Genomic DNA, 21871 nt, shown 5'->3' on the forward strand with positions numbered 1-21871 from the left:
CTTCACTGAAGTTCCCATTTGCTCCCTTGTCTTACACACTTTATTTACATCCTTCCAGAACATCTTTTTATTCTCCCTAAAATTTAATGATACTCTCTCACCCCAACTCTCATTTGCCCTTTTTTTCACCTCTTGCACCTTTCTCTTTACCTCCTGTCTCTTTCTTTTATACGTCTCCCACTCAATTGCATTTTTTCCCTGCAAAAATCGTCCAAATGCCTCTCTCTTCTCTTTCACTAATACTCTTACTTCTTCATCCCACCACTCACTACCCTTTCTAATCAACCCACCTCCCACTCTTCTCATACCACAAGCATCTTTTGCGCAATCCATCACTGATTCCCTAAATACATCCCATTCCTCCCCCACTCCCCTTACTTTCATTGTTCTCACCTTTTTCCATTCTGTACTCAGTCTCTCCTGGTACTTCCTCACACAAGTCTCCTTCCCAAGCTCACTTACTCTCACCACCCTCTTCACCCCAACATTCACTCTTCTTTTCTGAAAACCCATACAAATCTTTGCCTTTATATATACTTATTTAATTTATCATACTTGACCGCTGCTTCCCACGCCAGCGGGATACCACCAGGAAACTGATGAAGAAAGACCTATCCACCGATATACACACATGCTCATACACGTACATATACAGATCAACATATACGTACATACATACATATATATATATATTCATACTATTCACCATTTCCCGCGTTAATGAGGTAGCATAAGAACAGAGGACTGAGCCTTTGAGGGAATATCCTCACTTGGCCCCCTTCTCTGTTCCTTCTTTTGGAAAATTAAAAACGAGAGGGGAAGATTTCCAGCCCCCCCCTCTCTCCTTCCCCTTTTAGTCGCCTTCTACGATACACAGGAAATATGTGGGAAGTATTCTTTCTCCCCTATCCCCATGGATAATATGAATATATTTTTACCCCATACATATTCGCCTTATCCCGCATTAGCGAGGTAGCATTAAGAACAGGGGAGTGAGCCTTAGAGGGTACATCCTCACTTGGCCCACCTCTTCGTTCCTTCTTTTGGAAAATCATAAACGGGAGGGGAGGATTTCCAGCCCCCTGCTCTCTCCTCTTTTAGTTGCCTTCTACAAAATGCAAGGAATGTGTGGGAAGTATTCTTTCTCCCCTATCCCAGGAATAGTAAACAGAGGTGTATGAGGCTGAAAAAGATGCAAGCAAGGCAAAATGAAAGGAGGATAAACAGGCCATATATATGAAATGCACATTAGAAACATAAACTGCATAAATATCAGTAAGGACGTCTTACAATCTTAAAGCAATAGTTAAATCACTGGCACAGTACCGAGTTACCTTAACTGTAGGATGACCCATTCCTGTCCTATCCTTAACAGCCCCTCTAGAACCCTCAGTCTGATAGCGTGCCCGGTGCTGTTCCTCTGGCTGGTTAATAAGCTTGAGCTCCACAGTGCCATCAGAGGAACAAGATAATAGTTGGGCATTGAGAGGAGGAGAAGTGTGAGGGATGCCTGGTCTGTGAATCTTGTTACTATGTCCACAAGGCTGTGCACGTCCATCTACACATAATAATGATGCACTACATGCACCACTACTGCCCCTGTAAAAGCAACATTTAAAGTTGAGTAAATTCATTATCACACTACAAAGAAAATTATTAGCCTTGCTTCTTTAGCTTTCATGTAATGAAAGATGCATTCTAACCAAACTAACAATATGGCAATACTTCAAATAATAAAGTAAGCTTTACCAACATTCAGAGCAAGGTAACACACGCATAATCTGCCTCAATTTGGCTACTGGCAATCTGTACTACTGCCACTAATACCCAACACCAACACAAAACATTTGCAGAAGCACACTATCTGTTCATCTGACTGTCAACTAAATGAAAAAGTCAACATAATTCATACAAGTTGTCAGGGAAGAGCGACAATTAAAGAATGTCAAAAATATATATAATTATACTAGTAACATGGCCACCATGGTATTATACCAAACAAGAATAATCTCAAAAATTCTGATAACTGATTAATTTGAAGATGATTCAGTAGGGCCTATCCATCAATCTAAACCTCTGACCCCCATTCCCTCTGGGAACTCCCCTTAGACTATGGTGAAAAGAGTCACCATAACTGGTGAATCTATCCATCTATCTATATCTCTGAAGCCTGTTCCAATTGGAACTCCCTCAAAGGGGTGCTCCCAGTAGAACTTCAATTGAGCAACTGATAGGAAACAAATTTAGGAAATACACACAATGATACAAACAGATGCACAACATGGTTCCACCTTTCAACTTTGAGATCAGTAAAATTAATGTCCTCATAAAATTTAATAGTATATGGGTATGTCATATCATGAATACAGAAGGATCCATGGATGTATGATTCAATTCTATCTTCAAACTTAAAATGACTGATGAAAATGTAATCTTAGATGTCTGATCTTAATCCAATTAGCCTGACCATGCATGAGGTCAAGCAAAATGCAGTTATAATTATAGTGCCATTATGTAATGGTATGGAACAAAAAACTAAATGCTCAAATCAAAAACTTAAGGATTGTTGAGTACCCTGCCATAAAGTTGCTGTACTATCACCAAGTGCAAGCAATCATACATGTCCACTTTTTGCTCTGGAGACATCACTTTCCTTGCCTTCCTTAGGGTAACACGAGTCTCTTCACTAGCTTTATGGTTAGAGGCTATATCTAAGGAAACAAAGTACAGTAATTCCTCAAACAAAATGCATCCAGTTAACTCAATCATTATCATGCTGTAAATATAGTTAGGTATAATTTTTACAAAATGCACCATCTGTTACTGCACAATTTGGAAGCATGGCAATTTCCCACCAATTTCTGTTTAATTCAGTCATTGACATAGTCGTAATCAGACTCTCACAATCTCACTCACTCAGTCAACCCCATAGTTCTATGAACGAGAGAATAAAATTATGATAACACAGTAATGCCCATGGTTTAAAAAGAAAAAATCCTTGCAACCAAGTGTTAGGTTAGATACGACTGAATGCTACAAAACAATGAAAATCCTAATGAACCAATCAACAACAGTCACCCTTTTTATGAAATTCAACAGCAATCCAATCCTATCCAGCCACCTTCCCAAATTTCACCTTCTGTAAGGCTTTCCCCATTTCTTCTGTCTTCACCAAACCACTTACTATGATTCTCTCACTTCACACACCTCCACAATGCAAACACTAAACATCCTAACATCAAACATATTCAACAGTTCTTCAAAGTATTTAATTCATCTCCTCTTCACCTAACCTGCACCTATTTCCACTTCTCCATTCACCTACTTCACCAATGTTCCCATTTGTTCTCTTGTTTTTCTCATACTATTAATGTCTTTCCAAAACGTTTTCTTTTTCTCCTTGAAGTTTGCTGAGAATTGCTCACCCAACTCTCATTTGCCCTCTTTTTTTAGCCCCTGCATCTTCCTCTTGACCTAACACTTTCTGCAGTACATCTTTCAATCAATCACACTTCCTCCCTGTAAGTAACACTCATACAACTACCTTTTCTCTTTCATCTGGAACTTAATCAAGGAATAATCATTTCCAGGACACAGTGAGGTCACACCATAATTCCAACCTCTCTTAAGCAAGAATCTCCCTATTACATTTCCCAGATCATAGTTTCTTGGGTAATGTTGGAGGGAATATCAAAAGTGTCTATATAGGTGCTCTGAGGTTTGCAAATCTATATTTCCACAAACTGGTCACACTCTTTCCACTTGCTCCTACCCCTACAGCTTACACTTAATCAAAACATAATAGAATTCAGAGCTACCTATTAAAGACAAGATTATTTCATCAGTTTAAATACACCAATTTCCCCAGGCCTAAAAAACCAGGAGGATAAACATAGAGGAACTTACTGAAATGAACGAAATGAGGAGAGAAGTGACACATCCCGAAAAGACACCAGTGGGGGTACTGGGTGGGTAGTACAGGTCCCTCTGGATGCAGGCAGTTCTTGGGTTTCTTCACCCCCTAAATCCACATGCACATTCTTGTCACTGATATTGAGCTTGCTCTCCACTGCCTGTGTAATCAGAGAGACAAACTTATCATTCTGCAAGTGGAGCTTACACAACAGTTCAAGTCTGGCAGCAAATTCTTTTTAGATTTAAATCATTGTTGCCAGTTAATACAGCAACAAGATACAACATAATAAGTACACAGTAACAGTCTTGAAACTAAGATTACTATACAAAATGTCTGCATCGATTTGTACAATATCAATATCCCTTAACCTGTTATGAATAGCCAAAAGTGCTGTGAGGTGAAATGATGCAACTGACTTCTTAAAATGTCTTTAACTGGCTCTGGCAAGTCCTTATGATACTATCTTGCCTATATCATCAAGAATATATCAGCAGAGTATCTGCCCAATCCTGACTATCAGTATACGATAAAACAACACTTTACAAACTGATTGCTGTAGGTTAATTCACTCCAGATTCTGATGAATATTCAATTCTTCGGCATTAAAAAGTCGGTATTTTGTCTAGTTAAAAAGTAATAATGAGCAGAAATGTCCAAAACTAAAAAACCTGGAACGTGGTATAACTAACAACAGAATTAGTCTAAACAATGCTTTGAAAATTCCTTACTGACAAGAAGGTGCAACTAATGAAACTTTAACATCCCACTTTTTTAACCTAAGCTGTCAAAAATACGGAAAAAATCTTATGCAATAATAATACAAGTTTGATAAAGTACCATGACCACAAAATCTTTAAATAATCAACATTACATATCATGGACACTGCATATGACTGCTGCTTGAAGGGTCGTGTTGTTACCAATCAGCTGACTAATTCTGTGGGTTAAATAAAAGAAGCACATTCTCCAAATTGTCCTGCATTCTAAACTGTAGCTCTCTAGGTATTGCTTGTGTTGCTGTATTCAAATATTTAAGGTAAACTAATCATTATTATCCTCTACCCCTTAAATTCATTTTCATTAATTCCCATGACAAAGAGGCACTAAATATAACTTTATATTTGCAATGAATGAGCACAGTAAACTCTTTCTACAAAAGTACTGTAACAATAAAAAGTTATAACACCAAGCATTAAGATGGTAACCTGCCACGCAGGATGGTCATGATGAATCTAAATCCATAATGTCAATCACAATTTATGTGTACAAAGGCACAACCGTATCAGGGTCTTAACCCTGTTTTTATAGCTAAGTTAATAATTTATAGGTAGCTCGAAAGAGGGAGCATTGGTGACTTGTTCAAGTCTTTCAACATTGTATCATATCAATTGTAAATTTTTTTATGCTAATAAAAGAATGATGTGAATTCATGAAAATAATTTGAATGTGCCTCTGCAATCAGTATCTTTAAGATCAATTTACAGTACTTTTGGTTTATTTCACAACATTCCATTAGTCATAGTAAGTTATCTACCACGAAGAATCAAGCACACACAATTAGTAATGAATCATACCATCATGGGTGATTTCATGAACTGTGCCAAGTGTGTTGTGTTGTGTTGCGATGTAAATTTGTAAGCTTTCATTCATATACCACATTCACCTCAATTCAAGCAAACCACTTCTCATTATGAAGCAGAGAGGAAAAAAGAAATGATTATCAATTCACTCTATATTTTGTCTGCGGGAATGGTCGGGGAGGGGGACTAATGAAATAATATATAAGCATTCAAAAGGAAAAGAAAAGTCCCACAGAGATACATTATTACCTTTTTGTTGGTACTGTCCCATACTATGTGAGCACCAGAAGACCCTAGAAGGAATGTGAGTAATGAGACTAATAGCTCCTGATAACACAGGAAGATGTGGAAACGTTTCTCTACTGAGCTTGTTTTCTTACTGTACTCTTATTTCATACACATGCACAGTATTGGAGGCAAACAGCATAAATATATTTAGAAATATTACACCTTTCACACTGAAATTCAGTGTAAGGGAGATTGGCTTCATGTATAGGGATGATGCTGAAGGATGTGCTTCTTCCTATAAACTAAAAGCTCACTCTTATTCGAAGTAGAGTCATGATACTTCCCAAAATTCAAATTTGTGAGTATCTCTACTTTTTTTTTTTTTTTAATTTCACATTCTAATTTTCATAACTTGTGGCTAAGCTATGGCAGACACAGTGTATAAATCTCTAGGTCAGTGTGCTTGGTGGGCAAGTTCCTGCTCCTGGGTAGAGAGGATTCTCATAGCACCCTCAGCCCTGGGTTTATAATTAGCATTTTCCATAACAAATTCAAGGACATTTGGTAATGGAAAATCTGTTTGGTGATAAGAAATATGGTTTAGTAATGATATGCTGTACGGACCTGGATATCACAGACAAAATGTTCAATCATCCTTTGCTGAAACATGAACATACACTAAAATAGAAGGTGGAGGACTGAATTATCAGTGATTATGAATTAACAGATTAACTTCATGCCAATCATATCATGTAAGATGAACTGTCATTCACTTTTTCTTTTGTTGTGCTCATTTATTGTATCTTTTAATGCATTTTGTATGATGTATAGTGTTTATTAAAGCACCTTTGTGACTTAATGCATATTTACTGGCCTCCAGAACCTAATGAATTCCTTCCATAAATATCAATAAACTTGAATTTGTGATTTGACATTTCACAGAGGCTTCTGGTTCCATAACTCGCAAATAATGGTGACTCTGCTAAACACACTTACTTAATAAATAGCCACAGCAATATTAATGATTGACATGGATATATGTAAAAATACCAGTTTCACACTATGTGAGGAGATCAAGTGGCTGGCATGTATGGGGAGGATTTTGGAGGCATTGTTATTTGGAAATACAAATACTATCAGATCCAAGCCCTCCAGGTCCTCATCTACTAGCTCCTGCAGAGGGCCAAATATCAAATCACATGCCCAAAACTCAGTCAAATGCAGATACTGACCAACTGGCCATTCACCTTTGGACTTGGACTTACACTGTACAGAAACTCTCTCAAAAATATCAGAAAACAGAGGAATGACACTGTTCACTGGTGCGACCACTCGTCCCTTCCCTTTTCTTCTTCATTTCCCCCACAATACTAGGACAACTTTTCAGCCCACCAATGACAGATTTTTCCAGAAAAATATCATCCTACCAAGCAGTAATTTCTACCCTGCTAAGGAACTGAAAGAAAAATTGGCAGATTAAATGGGGCTTTGTTGTCCTGCATCTAGAAACTTCCTCAACATATCTACATGTGTAATCATTCATCATTTCAATATTTCTTACATACTCTTCATGCTTATCAATAATATATTTTCCCAAAGATATCTTTTAATGTTTCTTATATTCTACATCTTCACTTTCCTCATCAAATGATACATATACATGTATCTCCTGATAACTTAATCATCCAACAACCTACAAATTTACTATTGGGTCTTCACGTCCCATGACCTTCAGCTGAATGAACATTTACTTATGAAGGTCATTCTAAGGGTACTGAGGGCAGAATTTCTTCCCATTCAATCTTTGTGATGGAAGAGACCTCTAAATTCTGCTGATGCTGTACTAAGTCAGCTGGTTATCTAAAAATTGGGAAAAGCTAGAGCATCAACTGATGTTGGACCAATATTACCTACTGTCAGCCCTGTTTAAAAGTTAAATGAAGAACTCCGATCATTATTTTTAAAGTTTAAATCATCTCACACCTTCATAAACTTTTAATGGTTTACATATTTTGTATCCATGATAGTACCTACTCCCTTTTTTTTTTTATCAGTCCTATTATCTTTCACCCATTTCTCATCAATATGGGAGAGATCAAATGCATACAGTTTTTAAGTCCCATTACACATACAGTAATTTGTTTACAGTATGCTGATTTGAAGTAAGTCTTCCATATCATTACATATTTCCTGATTATTCACTTTACATGATATAAATAGTTAACAAGTAAGACTACCCTCCAGTTAGACTTCTGCCCTTATGCACTAAACTCTCTCTCTCTCTCTCTCTCTCTCTCTCTCTCTCTCTCTCTCTCTCTCTCATACGTTTTATCATTATCTTTAGAAATCTCTCATTAACTAAGACTTTCACCCTCAATGCAGTTTAGACAGCCTTCATCCTTGAGTTTTTCAAACTATTTACGAAACATCCTTTTCTTGCATCTAGTTCATAATTCTAACCGTTCTCATATTTCCTTTGATACAAGAAATTTTATCCACATCCAATGCTGTCATCTATCTAAACCATGGAAAATATAAGTTTGAAATCCATATTTAAACTGGGAAAAGCATTCTATTTGCACGTTTCTTATGGACATTACACTTCTTCCTAATAACACAAATTCTCAGTGCACTTCTAATTGCAATCTAAATTATGACTTTTTTCTCAGCATTTTCCTGTCTTGCTTTCATCTCATATCAAAATTACTGCTTCACATTCATCTTAGTATTACTCTTAGGTCAATCTAAAGCCTTCTTAACAGTATCGATATTCCATTGTCACAATCTGTTCTTCATCTTTCACATCAAAATAAACTTTTATATATATAGGCATGCAATCTTTTGGTTCTGTTCTATAACTACCAGTCAGTCCCCCTTTTACTATCATCTCTATATCTGATAACTTTGTAGATAATAACCAAGAAGTACGATCACACACGAAAAATTCCCAAATGTCAATCATTATTCCAATAAATCATATTTCAAACTGTTTCCTTTCAAATACAACTACATCATGCAAAATGACATTCGATTCATTATTCTACACATACCTCTCAATTCTGTTTTTCACCATCTGTGATACTTAATACAATCAGCATAAAACACAATTTTACCCTCACTTGAGATGATTCATCCAAGATATGCAAACACAGGCATTATCCACAAAACTCTCAGTGCAACTCACATTCACTGCTATCAAGACACACAGAACTGGGCCCATATTTTCCTTCAAGGTTTCCTCTAATGAAATGTATGTGATGGTTTGAAACTCTAGCATAGACCAAATTTCATGATGTTTATGTCACAAAGCCTTTGAACCAACTTAAACAAGAATTACTAATTATCACAGGTACAGTATCTTGTCCCTATGATGTTCAACAGGCAAAATATTGGATGCTCAATGTTCAGGCCCCGATCACTCAAAATCTTTTTCACTCCATCTTTCCATCTCCAATTTGGTCTCCCACTTCCCCTCATTCCCTCCACCTCTGACACATATATCCTCTTTATCAATCTTTCCTCACTCATTCTCTTCATGTGACCAAACCATTTCAAAACATCCTCCTCTACTCTCTCAACCACACTCTTTTTACTACCACACATCTCTCCTACCCTTTCATTACTTACTCGATCAAACCACTTCACACTACATATTGTCCTCAAACATCTCATTTCCAGTACATCCACCCTCCTCCGCACAACTCTATCTATAGCCCACGCCTCGCAACCATAAATCATTGGTGGAACCACTATTCCTTCAAACATACCCATTTTTGCTTTCCAAGATAACATTCTCAACTTCCACACATTTTTTTCAACGTTCCCAGAACTTTCGCCCCCTCCCCCACCCTATGATTCACTTCTGCATCCATGGTTCCATCCTCTGCAAAATCCACTCCCAGATATCTAAAACACTTCACTTCCTCCAGTTTTCCTTTCTTTTTCATACATATTCACAATTTCCCGCATAGTGAGGTAGCGTTAAGAACAGAGGTATAAGCCTAAGAGGAAATATCCTCACTTGGCCCCCATCTCTGTTCCTTCTTATATATACTTATTTAAACACAAACAGAGGAGCAAATAATATGTTTTCCCAGAAGAAAAACTTAAAGCTCTAAAATATTTCTACTAGTGTTTACAAGGATCAAATGGTGAATCTTTAACAATGATTTGATGAAGAAAATAAAGAATGCACTTATGACTTTGAATGAAAAGCAAAAACTGCATGGAAGTTAGGTTTTTGTATAGAAGGGTGGACTGCCAAGTATACATGACTATTCAACTGCTTTTACCAGAGGCAGAATAAGTAGCCTGAGGCTGATAAATCACAATGAAAAAGGTGCATAACTATAAGAGCAAGCAACCCTACATAAAGTGGTGGTATTAGAATACTGGAGCCCCTGGAAAAAAAAAAACACAAAAAGAATACTAAGATATGACGTGTAACAAAAATGAATGACACAGGAAAATATCTTATAAGCAATATGCAAAGGTATTTCAATGAATGGCATGCAAAAATATTCAAGATAAAGGTGAGAAAATAAAATAATGAGGATGGATGAGCATTAGGTAGTAATAATAAGTAAGAACATTAGGCAGGAGCATTAAGTAAACGTAGTCAATAGGAACGTTAGATAGGAGCCTCTACAAACACTGCACTAGAGTTGCCCTTTGCAAGTGGCCTGTTATGGGTGAGGCACTAAATGGCTACGAAGCAGCACTGGAGTTTACTAGTTATGGAGACTATTGCTGTGGCTAACCCCTTGAGGGACTTCTAAGTAGGAACAGGCATCAGTAATATAAAATGGTAGATAGGGTGAGCAAGAATCATTCGACTAAAATAAAAAATTGTAAAGTATATAAAGCAACTGACAATATAACAATGTAGATGACCCATGTATAATCACTCATGATGAGCATTTTCATGTAATTTGTGAGGGCTGTTTTTTGAAGGCCTCATGAGGAGAGGATGTTTGTGAAAGACTGCATACAAAGAATTAGTGCATAAATTAAAGAAACTTTTAAAAGTATCTTCATATCTGCACCAGAAAATATAGGAAAAAATTAGGGAAAAGATTATACATTTCAAAAAGCACAACAAAAGAAGAAATTTCTGAGAAAGAAAAAGATAGTTTTACCAGAAAAACAGAAGCTTAATATATTACTAAAGAAAGTAGTTTCATGTAGATTACAGTGACATAATCTGTCAAAACCACAGTACAAAGAACAAGCTTACACTAGGTAATATGGAATCAATGGAAAGCTAGATAAGGTGCACATGGTACACATACATACACATGCATGCATTCACCAATATATGCATCGAAGAGAGAAACTTACCTATCTATGACACCAACCACAAAAAGATTCATTGTTATGATACTTCTAACTCTCCTCAAAAAAACAGTGAAATTCTCTTCCATTTTTTCATTCTTCTAAAACCTTTCAATCTTTAAGAGTCATATCTACAAACGCTAGAGGAGCTCAAATCAACTTTCAAATTTCTCCTCTTCACTTTTCCTATCAACTGATACGGTCACAACTGGGTATATTTTTGCTTCTGCCTCGTCAAAAAGATAAAAGCTAGCAGGTAGTGCTCACTCCATATGGAGCTTATTTCATAAAAATCAAACTGGTCGTGTGATCTTTTCAAGGCTTCTGTATTTACCCACAGGGGGGTGGTGATCAGTGATAAGGGGAAAGAGAATGTATATGATATAATTTTCTTTCTTTTCCTTCATGCATTTGTGCTGTTTCCTCTGAGGTGGGGTGGCAATGGGAATGGATGAAGGTGAGCAAGTACGAATATGTACATGTGCTTACACATATCTGCATGTATATGTATGAATGTACATATATGTATATGCACATGTATACGTGTATGTGTGTCTTTCTTCATCTGTTTCCTGGCGCTACCTTACTAACACAAACCGTGATCAGGAAAATATATATATATAAATATATTTATTATTTATTTATTTCATTTTGCTTTGTTGCTGTCTCCCGCGTTTGCGAGGTAGCGCAAGGAAACAGACGAAAGAAATGGCCCAACCCACCCCCATACACAATGTATACACACACACGTCCACACACGCAAATATACATACCTATACATCTCAATGTACACATATATATACATACACAGACACATACATATATACCCATGCACACAATTCACACTGTCTGCCCCCATTCACTCCCATCGCCACCTCGCCACACATGGAATACCTTCCCCCTCCCCCCTCATGTGTGCGAGGTAGCACTAGGAAAAGACAACAAAGGCCCCATTCGATCACACTCAGTCTCTAACTGCCACGCAATAATGCCCGAAACCACAGCTCCCTTTCCCACATCCAGGCCCCACACAACTTTCCATGGTTTACCCCAGACGCTTCACATGCCCTGATTCAATCCACTGACAGCACGTCAACCCCGGTATACCACACCAATCCAATTCACTCTATTCCTTGCCCTCCTTTCACCCTCCTGCATGTTCAGGCCCCGATCACACAAAATCTTTTTCACTCCATCTTTCCACCTCCAATTTGGTCTCCCACTTCTCCTCGTTCCCTCCACCTCCAACACATATATCCTCTTGGTCAATCTTTCCTCACTCATTCTCTCCATGTGACCAAACCATTTCAAAACACCCTCTTCTGCTCTCTCAACCATGCTCTTTTTATTTCCACACATCTCTCTTACCCTTACATTACTTACTCGATCAAACCACCTCACACCACACATTGTTCTCAAACATCTCATTTCCAGCACATCCACCCTCCTGCGCACAACTCTATCCATAGCCCACGCCTCACAACCATACAACATTGTTGGAACCACTATTTCTTCAAACATACCCACTTTTGCTTTCCGAAATAATGTTCTCGACTTCCACACATTCTTCAAGGTTCCCAGGATTTTCGCCCCCTCCCCCACCCTATGATTCACTTCCGCTTCCATGGTTCCATCCGCTGCCAGATCCACTCCCAGATATCTAAAACACTTTACTTCCTCCAGTTTTTCTCCATTCAAACTTACCTCCCAATTGACTTGACCCTCAACCCTACTGTACCTAATAACCTTGCTCTTATTGACATTTACTCTTAACTTTCTTCTTTCACACACTTTACCAAACTCAGTCACCAGCTTCTGCAGTTTCTCACATGAATCAGCCACTAGCGCTGTATCATCAGCGAACAACAACTGACTCACTTCCCAAGCTCTCTCATCCACAACAGACTTCATACTTGCCCCTCTTTCCAAAACTCTTGCATTCACCTCCCTAACAACCCCATCCATAAACAAATTAAACAACCATGGAGACATCACACACCCCTGCTGCAAACCTACATTCACTGAGAACCAATCACTTTCCTCTCTTCCTACACGTACACATGCCTTACATCCTCGATAAAAACTTTTCACTGCTTCTAACAACTTGCCTCCCACACCACATATTCTTAATACCTTCCACAGAGCATCTCTATCAACTCTATCATATGCCTTCTCCAGATCCATAAATGCTACATACAAATCCATTTGCTTTTCTAAGTGTTTCTCACATACATTCTTCAAAGCAAACACCTGATCCACACATCCTCTACCACTTCTGAAACCACACTGCTCTTCCCCAATCTGATGCTCTGTACATGCCTTCACCCTCTCAATCAATACCCTCCCATATAATTTACCAGGAATACTCAACAAACTTATACCTCTGTAATTTGAGCACTCACTCTTATCCCCTTTGCCTTTGTACAATGGCACTATGCACGCATTCCGCCAATCCTCAGGCACCTCACCATGAGTCATACATACATCAAATAACCTTACCAACCAGTCAACAATACAGTCACCCCCTTTTTTAATAAATTCCACTGCAATACCATCCAAACCTGCCGGCTTTCATCTTCCGCAAAGCTTTTACTACCTCTTCTCTTCATATATACATATATATATATTCTGGGAGCCTTGAAGAATGTGTGGAAGTTGAGAACATTATCTCGGAAAGCAAAAATGGGTATGTTTGAAGGAATAGTGGTTCCAACAATGTTGTATGGTTGCGAGGCGTGGACTATGGATAGAGTTGTGCGCAGGAGGATTGATGTGCTGGAAATGAGATGTTTGAGGACAATGTGTGGTGTGAGGTGGTTTGATCGAGTAAGTAACGTAAGGGTAAGAGAGATGTGTGGAAATAAAAAGAGCGTGGTTGAGAGAGCAGAAGAGGGTGTTTTGAAATGGTTTGGTCACATGGAGAGAATGAGTGAGGAAAGATTGACCAAGAGGATATATGTGTCGGAGGTGGAGGGAACGAGGAGAAGAGGGAGACCAAATTGGAGGTGGAAAGATGGAGTGAAAAAGATTTTGTGTGATCGGGGCCTGAACATGCAGGAGGGTGAAAGGAGGGCAAGGAATAGAGTGAATTGGAGTGATGTGGTATACCGGGGTTGACGTGCTGTCAGTGGATTGAATCAAGGCATGTGAAGCGTCTGGGGTAAACCATGGAAAGCTGTGTAGGTATGTATATTTGCGTGTGTGGACGTATGTATATACATGTGTATGGGGGTGGGTTGGGCCATTTCTTTCGTCTGTTTCCTTGCGCTACCTCGCAAACGCGGGAGACAGCGGCAAAAAAAAAAAGAAAAAAAAAAAAAAGGGATATATATATATGTATGATTCATGGTGAGGTGCCTGAGGATTGGCGGAATGCGTGCATAGTGCCATTGTACAAAGGCAAAGGGGATAAGAATAAGTGCTCAAATTACAGAGGTATAAGTTTGTTGAGTATTCCTGGTAAATTATATGGGAGGGTATTGATTGAGAGGGTGAAGGCATGTACAGGGCATCAGATTGGGGAAGAGTAGTGTGGTTTCAGAAGTGGTAGAGGATGTGTGGATCAGGTGTTTGCTTTGAAGAATGTATGTGAGAAATACTTAGAAAAGCAAATGGATTTGTATGTAGCATTTATGGATCTGGAGAACGCATATGATAGAGTTGATAGAGATGCTCTGTGGAAGGCCCTAAGAGTATATGGTGTGGGAGGCAAGTTGTTAGAAGCAGTGAAAAGTTTTTATCGAGGATGTAAGGCATGTGTACATGTAGGAAGAGAGGAAAGTGATTGGTTCTTAGTGAATGTAGGTTTGCGGCAGGGGTGTGTGACGTCTCCATGGTTGTTTAATTTGTTTATGGATGGGGTTGTTAGGGAGGTGAATGCAAGAGTTTTGGAAAGAGGGGCAAGTATGCAGTCTGTTAGGGATAAGAGAGCTTGGGAAGTGAGTCAGTTGTTGTTCGCTGATGATACAGCGCTGGTGGCTGATTCATGTGAGAAACTGCAGAAGCTGGTAACTGAGTTTGGTAAAGTGTGTGAAAGAAGAAAGTTAAGAGTAAATGTCAATAAGAGCAAGGTTATTAGGTACAGTAGGGTTGAGGGTCAAGTCAATTGGGAGGTAAGTTTAAATGGAGAAAAACTGGAGGAAGTGAAGTGTTTTAGATATCTGGGAGTGGATCTGGCAGTGGATGGAACCATGGAAGCGGAAGTGGATCATAGGGTGGGGGAGGGGGCGAAAATTCTGGGAGCCTTGAAGAATGTGTGGAAGTCAAGAACATTATCTCGGAAAGCAAAAATGGGTATGTTTGAAGGAATAGTGGTTCCAACAATGTTGTATGGTTGCGAGGCGCGGGCTATGGATAGAGTGGTGCGCAGGAGGATGGATGTGCTGGAAATGAGATGTTTGAGGACAATGTGTGGTGTGAGGTGGTTTGATCGAGTAAGTAACGTAAGGGTAAGAGAGATGTGGGGAAATAAAAAGAGCGTGGTTGAGAGAGCAGAAGAGGGTGTTTTGAAATGGTTTGGGCACATGGAGAGAATGAGTGAAGAAAGATTGACCAAGAGGATATATGTGTCGGAGGTGGAGGGAACGAGGAGAAGAGGGAGACCAAATTGGAGGTGGAAAGATGGAGTGAAGAAGATTTTGTGTGATCGGGGCCTGAACATGCAGGAGGGTGAAAGGAGGGCAAGGAATAGAGTGAATTGGAGCAATGTGGTATACTGGGGTTGACGTGCTGTCGATGGATTGAATCAGGGCATGTGAAGCGTCTGGGGTAAACCATAGAAAGCTGTGTAGGTATGTATATTTGCGTGTGTGGACGTATGTATATACATGTGTATGGGGGTGGGTTGGGCCATTTCTTTCGTCTGTTTCCTTGCACTACCTCGCAAACGCGGGAGACAGCAAAAAAAAAAAAAATATATATATATATATATATATATATATATATATATATATATATATATATATGCACAATTACCACTGGAAAGAGAAAATAAAAATGGTAAGTACGTTTGTTTAATATATCCTCAGCTAATGAATCTGGCAACTTCAGTGGTGCAAAGCAATAGCTGGTAGGTCTGGGATGGGATGAGTTAAGTTCAGACTTGCAATAGTCAAGTTAAAATTGGCCCACTGCTGACAACTATACATCCGACATCCATGTAACTACAGACTTGCAACAGACCAAAAGCAGCCTGCTGTTGGCCATTTATACATCCAACATCCGTGTAACTAAAATGCAGATGTCAGAACTGGTTTCAATGTGCAAAGGTGGCAGTATATGTCACATATATCATTAGTTGAAAGTGAGTTCACTTTCTAAAGGGGAAAGATGAGTATGTTTCACTGCACAGTAGTCTGAATGGTAATGGATGGGTGCAAGGCATGGGCCCTGTATGAGTGAGGAAGAGGGTGGGTGTGTTGAAAATAAAATCAGTGAGAACAAGACTTGTGAGGATGCTGATCGAATAAGAAATGACTAAGTGAGAGAGAAAGAGAGAGAAGGTGCGAAAATAAGAAGAGTAGCAATGAGAGAGATGAAAAGATTATTGAAATGGCTTGGACATATGGAAAGGATGACAGATGTGGGGTGGCTACGAGGGAACACATGTTGGAAGTGGAGGGAAGAACAGAGTAAATTAGGAGGAGGTAGAAAGATGGGGGTGAAAGATGCTCCAAGTGCTCAGGGCCTGGACATGTAGGACGGTGCAAAGACAGCAACTTAAAGCAATGTGGAATGCAGGGGAGGGGGGGAGGGGGATGTACTGTCCATGGGCTGAACCAGAGCAACTGAGGTAAGTCTAGGAAACCATAGAAAGATCTGTAGGGATTAGGTGTGGCTAACAGGCTCTGGTTTTTGTGCATCATATGGATCAAAATATCATTTTTCCATAAAGAACAGTAAAATATACAGACTTCAAAGTTTCCTTTTTCACTTACTAATTTCAGATCCACTTATAAAGATCAGTACAGAAACATATACTGCACTCATTAAGCATCATACTCCCATCACTGTCTCTCTCCCTTTTCCCTCTCCTAACCTTAATTCTACTTCTCTTTCCTGTATTGTGGCACACCTGTGCATACCTTCTTTTTCATAACTGATCACTGTTTCCCGCATTAGTGAGGTAGTGCCAGAAACAAACCTTTTTGCAATACACAAACTGCCAGAAACAAACCTTTTTGCAATACACAAACAAGGCAGAAATAGCAAAGGTGACATGTTCAAGCTTCCTATTTTTTAGATACCCTGCGAAACTTAGATTCTTTTATTCAAATTTCAAAATCTGGGGAAAGTAAAAATACAGAAATAGCCCTATCCATCAAAAATTTTTGATCATTCCACTGTATCTTGGCAACACATTTACAAATACAAATGTGATGACCTATGAAAAATCTAACATCACTAGTAAAATAACACAAGAGATCTTGAGCTGAAAAGTACTTATATTTCAGTATGAATCACCCTATTGATATACATATAAGATATCGCTCCTAGAATATGGACTTGACAGCACTTTTTAACAAACAGAGAGAAGTTAATTTCAGAATTTCAATTAAATCAGAAAGCACATTCATAGTGTCTACATATGAATATTTCTTTCTTATTCCAGTAAGAAGGTATCTTTTCTAACAAAAAGATATAAGCTAAAAGAAATATTCCTGATTTTGAATGATCTTTCATTTACACGCTATTTCCTGGGTGAGTACTCATTACACTGAAAATCTAATTAAATTGATAAAAAACAGTACCATACACAGACACATACACAGAAACACATGATGATGCAAAGATCTTGAAGGAAAAGAAAAGCACTGGAGGGTTGCATCAACTGACAAGGGGACCTTAACAAACTCCAGTCTGATATATGGTTGATGAGGTTCAAAACAAGTAAAATTAAGTACTGAGGACAGTCACAATGAAAATGGCCTCGATAAAACTATCATCTAGTATGAAACAAGGTGCTGGGATGTGTTAGTAAGAAAGACTTAAGTTGACAACGTCACTAACCTGTCACCAAAGTCCCACCTTAGGAGAATAGTTAAGGCGACCAATGACTGCCAGCAAATATCAGAATAGCAAGTCGTTCACACAAAATATAATATCAAAATTAGAATATGCTTCTCAAGTTTGGTTACTGCACCTAAAGAAGCACAAAGAACTCATACAGAGGGCCCAAAGGAAAGAAAAAAAAAAAAAGATGGCACCAGATTTAATGGGACAACTGAATTACAAGGAAAGGGTGAGGCTACAAATTTGCCCACCATGAAAAAGAGATGAGTAAGGGGTGATCTAATCACAATGTTTATGTTTTTAAACCAGATTAATGATGTAGACAGGGAACACCTCTGAAAGATAAAGGGACAGAACAAACTGAGGTCATAACATAATATCAAGAGAAAAAGTTATATAAAAAGATGAGGAAGTACTATTTTAGTAGGAGAGTGTTGGATAAATGGAATACAATGACTGAAGATATGGTTAATGTAGACAACATACACAAATTCAATTAACTATATGATAAAGAATGTTCAAGAGATGGGACCCCAATTCCTCCCTGTACAGAACAAATAGGTAATTACAAACACACACAGACACAGACACGCAAAGAGATGTAGGGATAGATCAACCAAAGAACATAACGTAAAAATCATATAAGAAATTTGTAAATATGGATATAAAGATACTTTTACAGTATAGGAGTGGTGGATGAATGGAACAGATTAATGACAATAAATGCAGACGGTATACATGAATACAAGAGGTTGTATGATAGTATGGAGTGTTCAAGAGATGGGGCCCCACAAGAGTAAAACTCCCTCCCTGTACAGCACAAATAGGTAATTACACAAACACACATACACAACCTAACATCTGCTCTTTAATAACACAAAATAACTATTACCAACAAGAGATCATCAAGTCAGTTATGATATCAGGATACTTTCAGGAAAGGTGTTAACATATTTCATCTTTCTGATTTTTGGGTTCTGCTGAAAGCAGATTAGTACTGTACATACTATCAATGTGGATATGTTTTATTGTGGTGCTTGTGTTCTTTGGAAAAAAAGTAAGCATGGGAAAATTCTCTTAAAATCATTTTACCATGAAACTCAAAGTTCACTAGTGAGTTACTGAGGGCTGTATAATTACTTGACAAATAAGAAACATTGCTTAAGCGGTATCTTAATGATATGGAATTTTATCAGACACTTTAGTTGAAACTACTGTACTGGCTTACAGCATGGAAAAGTTCATATCTGGATTATGATAAACAAAGTTACCATTTCCAATATACATATAGCAGTAAAGCATTTATAAGCTACTGAGGCTAATAAATAACTAGGTAGCACCCATCATAGCAGAGGACTGTGGTGCATGCATGCAGAAATGTGGCTGAATCAGATGTAATGAGGATGCTCTATTATGTGTGGATTACTAAATTCTGAAGTTACAAAAGACTTTTATCCTTTAAACAGAAATTTAAAAGAGATTTCGTAAAAGGTAAAGAGTCCTGTGGAAGAGGAAATGATGGGAACACTGGTGAGGCATAAATCTCCCATGGTTCCTTCTGAATGTTTTCAACAGTCATTAAGAATGAAAGCCAATTGCCCAAGTACTAGCCATGGGAGATGATGCCCTTGATAATGCTATGCTGTGAAAGAGTCCCTTCCTAAAGGAGGTCCCCCCGTAAGAGGGCCTCCCCAGAAGAGCTCTGAATAGGGTGGAGGCATGATGTGGGTTGCATGTGTAATGGTGCCTACCTTATGGCCTGTATTCCCAAGTGCCACAGGCTCAGTGGGGTAGTTGGAGGGAGAGTTGGTGCTGGCTGCTGGCAGCTCAGACAGAACATCAGTGCCAGTAGCACCCTGAAGGCTGAGGGAGGCAGCAGCCAGCAAGGGCCGTACACTGTCAGAGTTCTGACCCTCCTTTTCTGCACCACTGGACATCACTGCACCATGGGTGTTCCCCGTTTGGTTGGTGCCATTACTGACGCTCGCTTGTGTTGTGGGGGGAAAAGCCCCTACCGCAACGTTTCCTGAGGTTTTCTGGCTGGTCCCCGTACCTTGCACGCCTCCAGCACCTTGCAACAAACTGACTAGCAACAGTTTCTGTAAGGACACAACCCAAACGGGACACCAGGGTCAGACATCCACCACAACATGTGTGGTGGTGAGGAAACAAAGGGACAAGTGAGCTTCCGTCCATCCCAGGTCCATACTTACCCTAGCTGAATAAGCTCTCTTCACGATCATCCTGTGGCTTGCTAGAACTCATTGTAACGGAGCAAGCTGTGCAAATAAATGTGCTGAGAACCTCGTGCTTACATGCTATCACTGACATTCGCATTATAAGCAATGTTCAATTGGCCAATAAAAACAGCTCTTTAACTTGATCAGCACAGCATTAAGAATGTTATAACGCTTTCATGTAATTAAATATAAAGTAAGCTGATTTGTTTATAATAAACTAACATGATGTTTCCAAAAATGAATGACTGTAGATGTTACTGTCCATGTCATAAGATGGAACTTTGCAACTACAATATCAGTGATGATGGTAAGAAGCACAAACATTAAATTTTTTGACTGCAGAGAATTTTTTCCGCGACAGGATGACTGATTTGGCTTGTGGCTTAAACCTGCAATATATGGAAGGACTGTAATAAAAAGCAATAATGACATTAAAAACATAAAGAATAATAAGGGATACATACCGCCTGGGGTACCATGGCTAACCATGGAAGAGCCGATGGCAAGGAAGCCACTCCTGTGCTCGATGTTCCTGGAGCTGACAGTAGAGATGACTCAGAGTCCAGGGACTGGTCACCACCAAAACCAGAGTCTTCATCCAGAACAAGTGACTGAGGTGGAGGTGGGGGTGGTAAAGATACCTTAGCCGTACTACGGCCTTTTTTCACACCCACTCCAGATGATGCTGTGAAAGAAGTTAAAGTCTAATACACTGACCAAAAATGGCACAGGACTAACATTACAGCTTTCCAATGTACATCATACTTAGATAAAACTTTGAATATCAACACAGTAACACAAAATATAAATGTCTTAACGAGGAACATCCAAGACTAGACGCATAAACATCAGTAAATAACTGGTATGATAAACTAAATTTCACTTTTTTATGTATCAAAGATGCATTAGACTTAACAAGTTCCATTCAGCTGCAAACCCAGCATGCAAACACAACATACCAGTAAGAACTTTTGTGAGCAATGTAATTAAGTGTACTAAAGGTGCTGCATGGCAAATCAATTAACAAGAAATACACTGTGATATACTACAATACTGAAATAAAAATATGAAAGGTATTCTAGTCATCATTTGGAAAAAGAGAGCAATGAAGCATTTTCAAAACCTTATCTCTGAATCATCAATTTCTCAACTACTAATTTGAAAAAAAAAAAGGATGTTCGGCCAATACTACATATGAGACCAAAGCAAAGGATAAACACTGTACTCAAATTAAGAGAATTTCATTTAAGTCATTGAAAATAAAATGATACTAAAGACTAGCAAACAAATGAGAATTTAACACATGTTTTCCAATACAAAAGACTAGCAAACAGATGAGAATGTTACCATATCTTTTCCAACTCACAAATATAAACTTTTGAGAAAGTGAAATAACTGAAGCAACTGATCAACTTAAAGAAAACTCAGCTCAGGACCTACTGGGATTACAGCAATCTTTCTATAGAAACAATATCCAAGTTTCTTACAATGCTGCTGAGGCAAAACACACACAAAACAAGAATAGCAGATATACATAAAGGGTGTACATGATACCAATAAAC

The 21871-nt window shown here is 38.6% G+C and overlaps 1 protein-coding gene across 20 annotated transcripts in view; it reads right to left on the reverse strand.

Annotated features, from left to right (window-relative positions):
- The window catches only part of LOC139754724 (uncharacterized), a 115339-nt gene that overhangs the window by 40623 nt on the left and 52845 nt on the right, over positions 1-21871 (reverse strand). For 10 of the 20 annotated variants that reach the window (XR_011713940.1, XR_011713938.1, XM_071672448.1 and 7 more), the window contains 4 exons: positions 20774-20994; positions 19821-20168; positions 3907-4073; positions 1335-1599 (listed from right to left, as the gene is read on the reverse strand). Coding sequence is in view for 16 of the 20 variants with exons in the window: in XM_071672448.1 (XP_071528549.1) it covers positions 1335-1599; positions 3907-4073; positions 19821-20168; positions 20774-20994 (1001 nt within the window). In the remaining 4 variants the exon portion in view is untranslated. The remainder of the gene's footprint in view (positions 1-1334; positions 1600-3906; positions 4074-19820; positions 20169-20773; positions 20995-21871) is intronic. The other 10 variants (XR_011713950.1, XR_011713951.1, XM_071672528.1 and 7 more) reach the window with 1 other exon arrangement.

The sequence above is a fragment of the Panulirus ornatus genome, chromosome 2, assembly GCF_036320965.1.
Source record: "Panulirus ornatus isolate Po-2019 chromosome 2, ASM3632096v1, whole genome shotgun sequence".
NCBI lineage: Eukaryota > Metazoa > Arthropoda > Malacostraca > Decapoda > Palinuridae > Panulirus > Panulirus ornatus.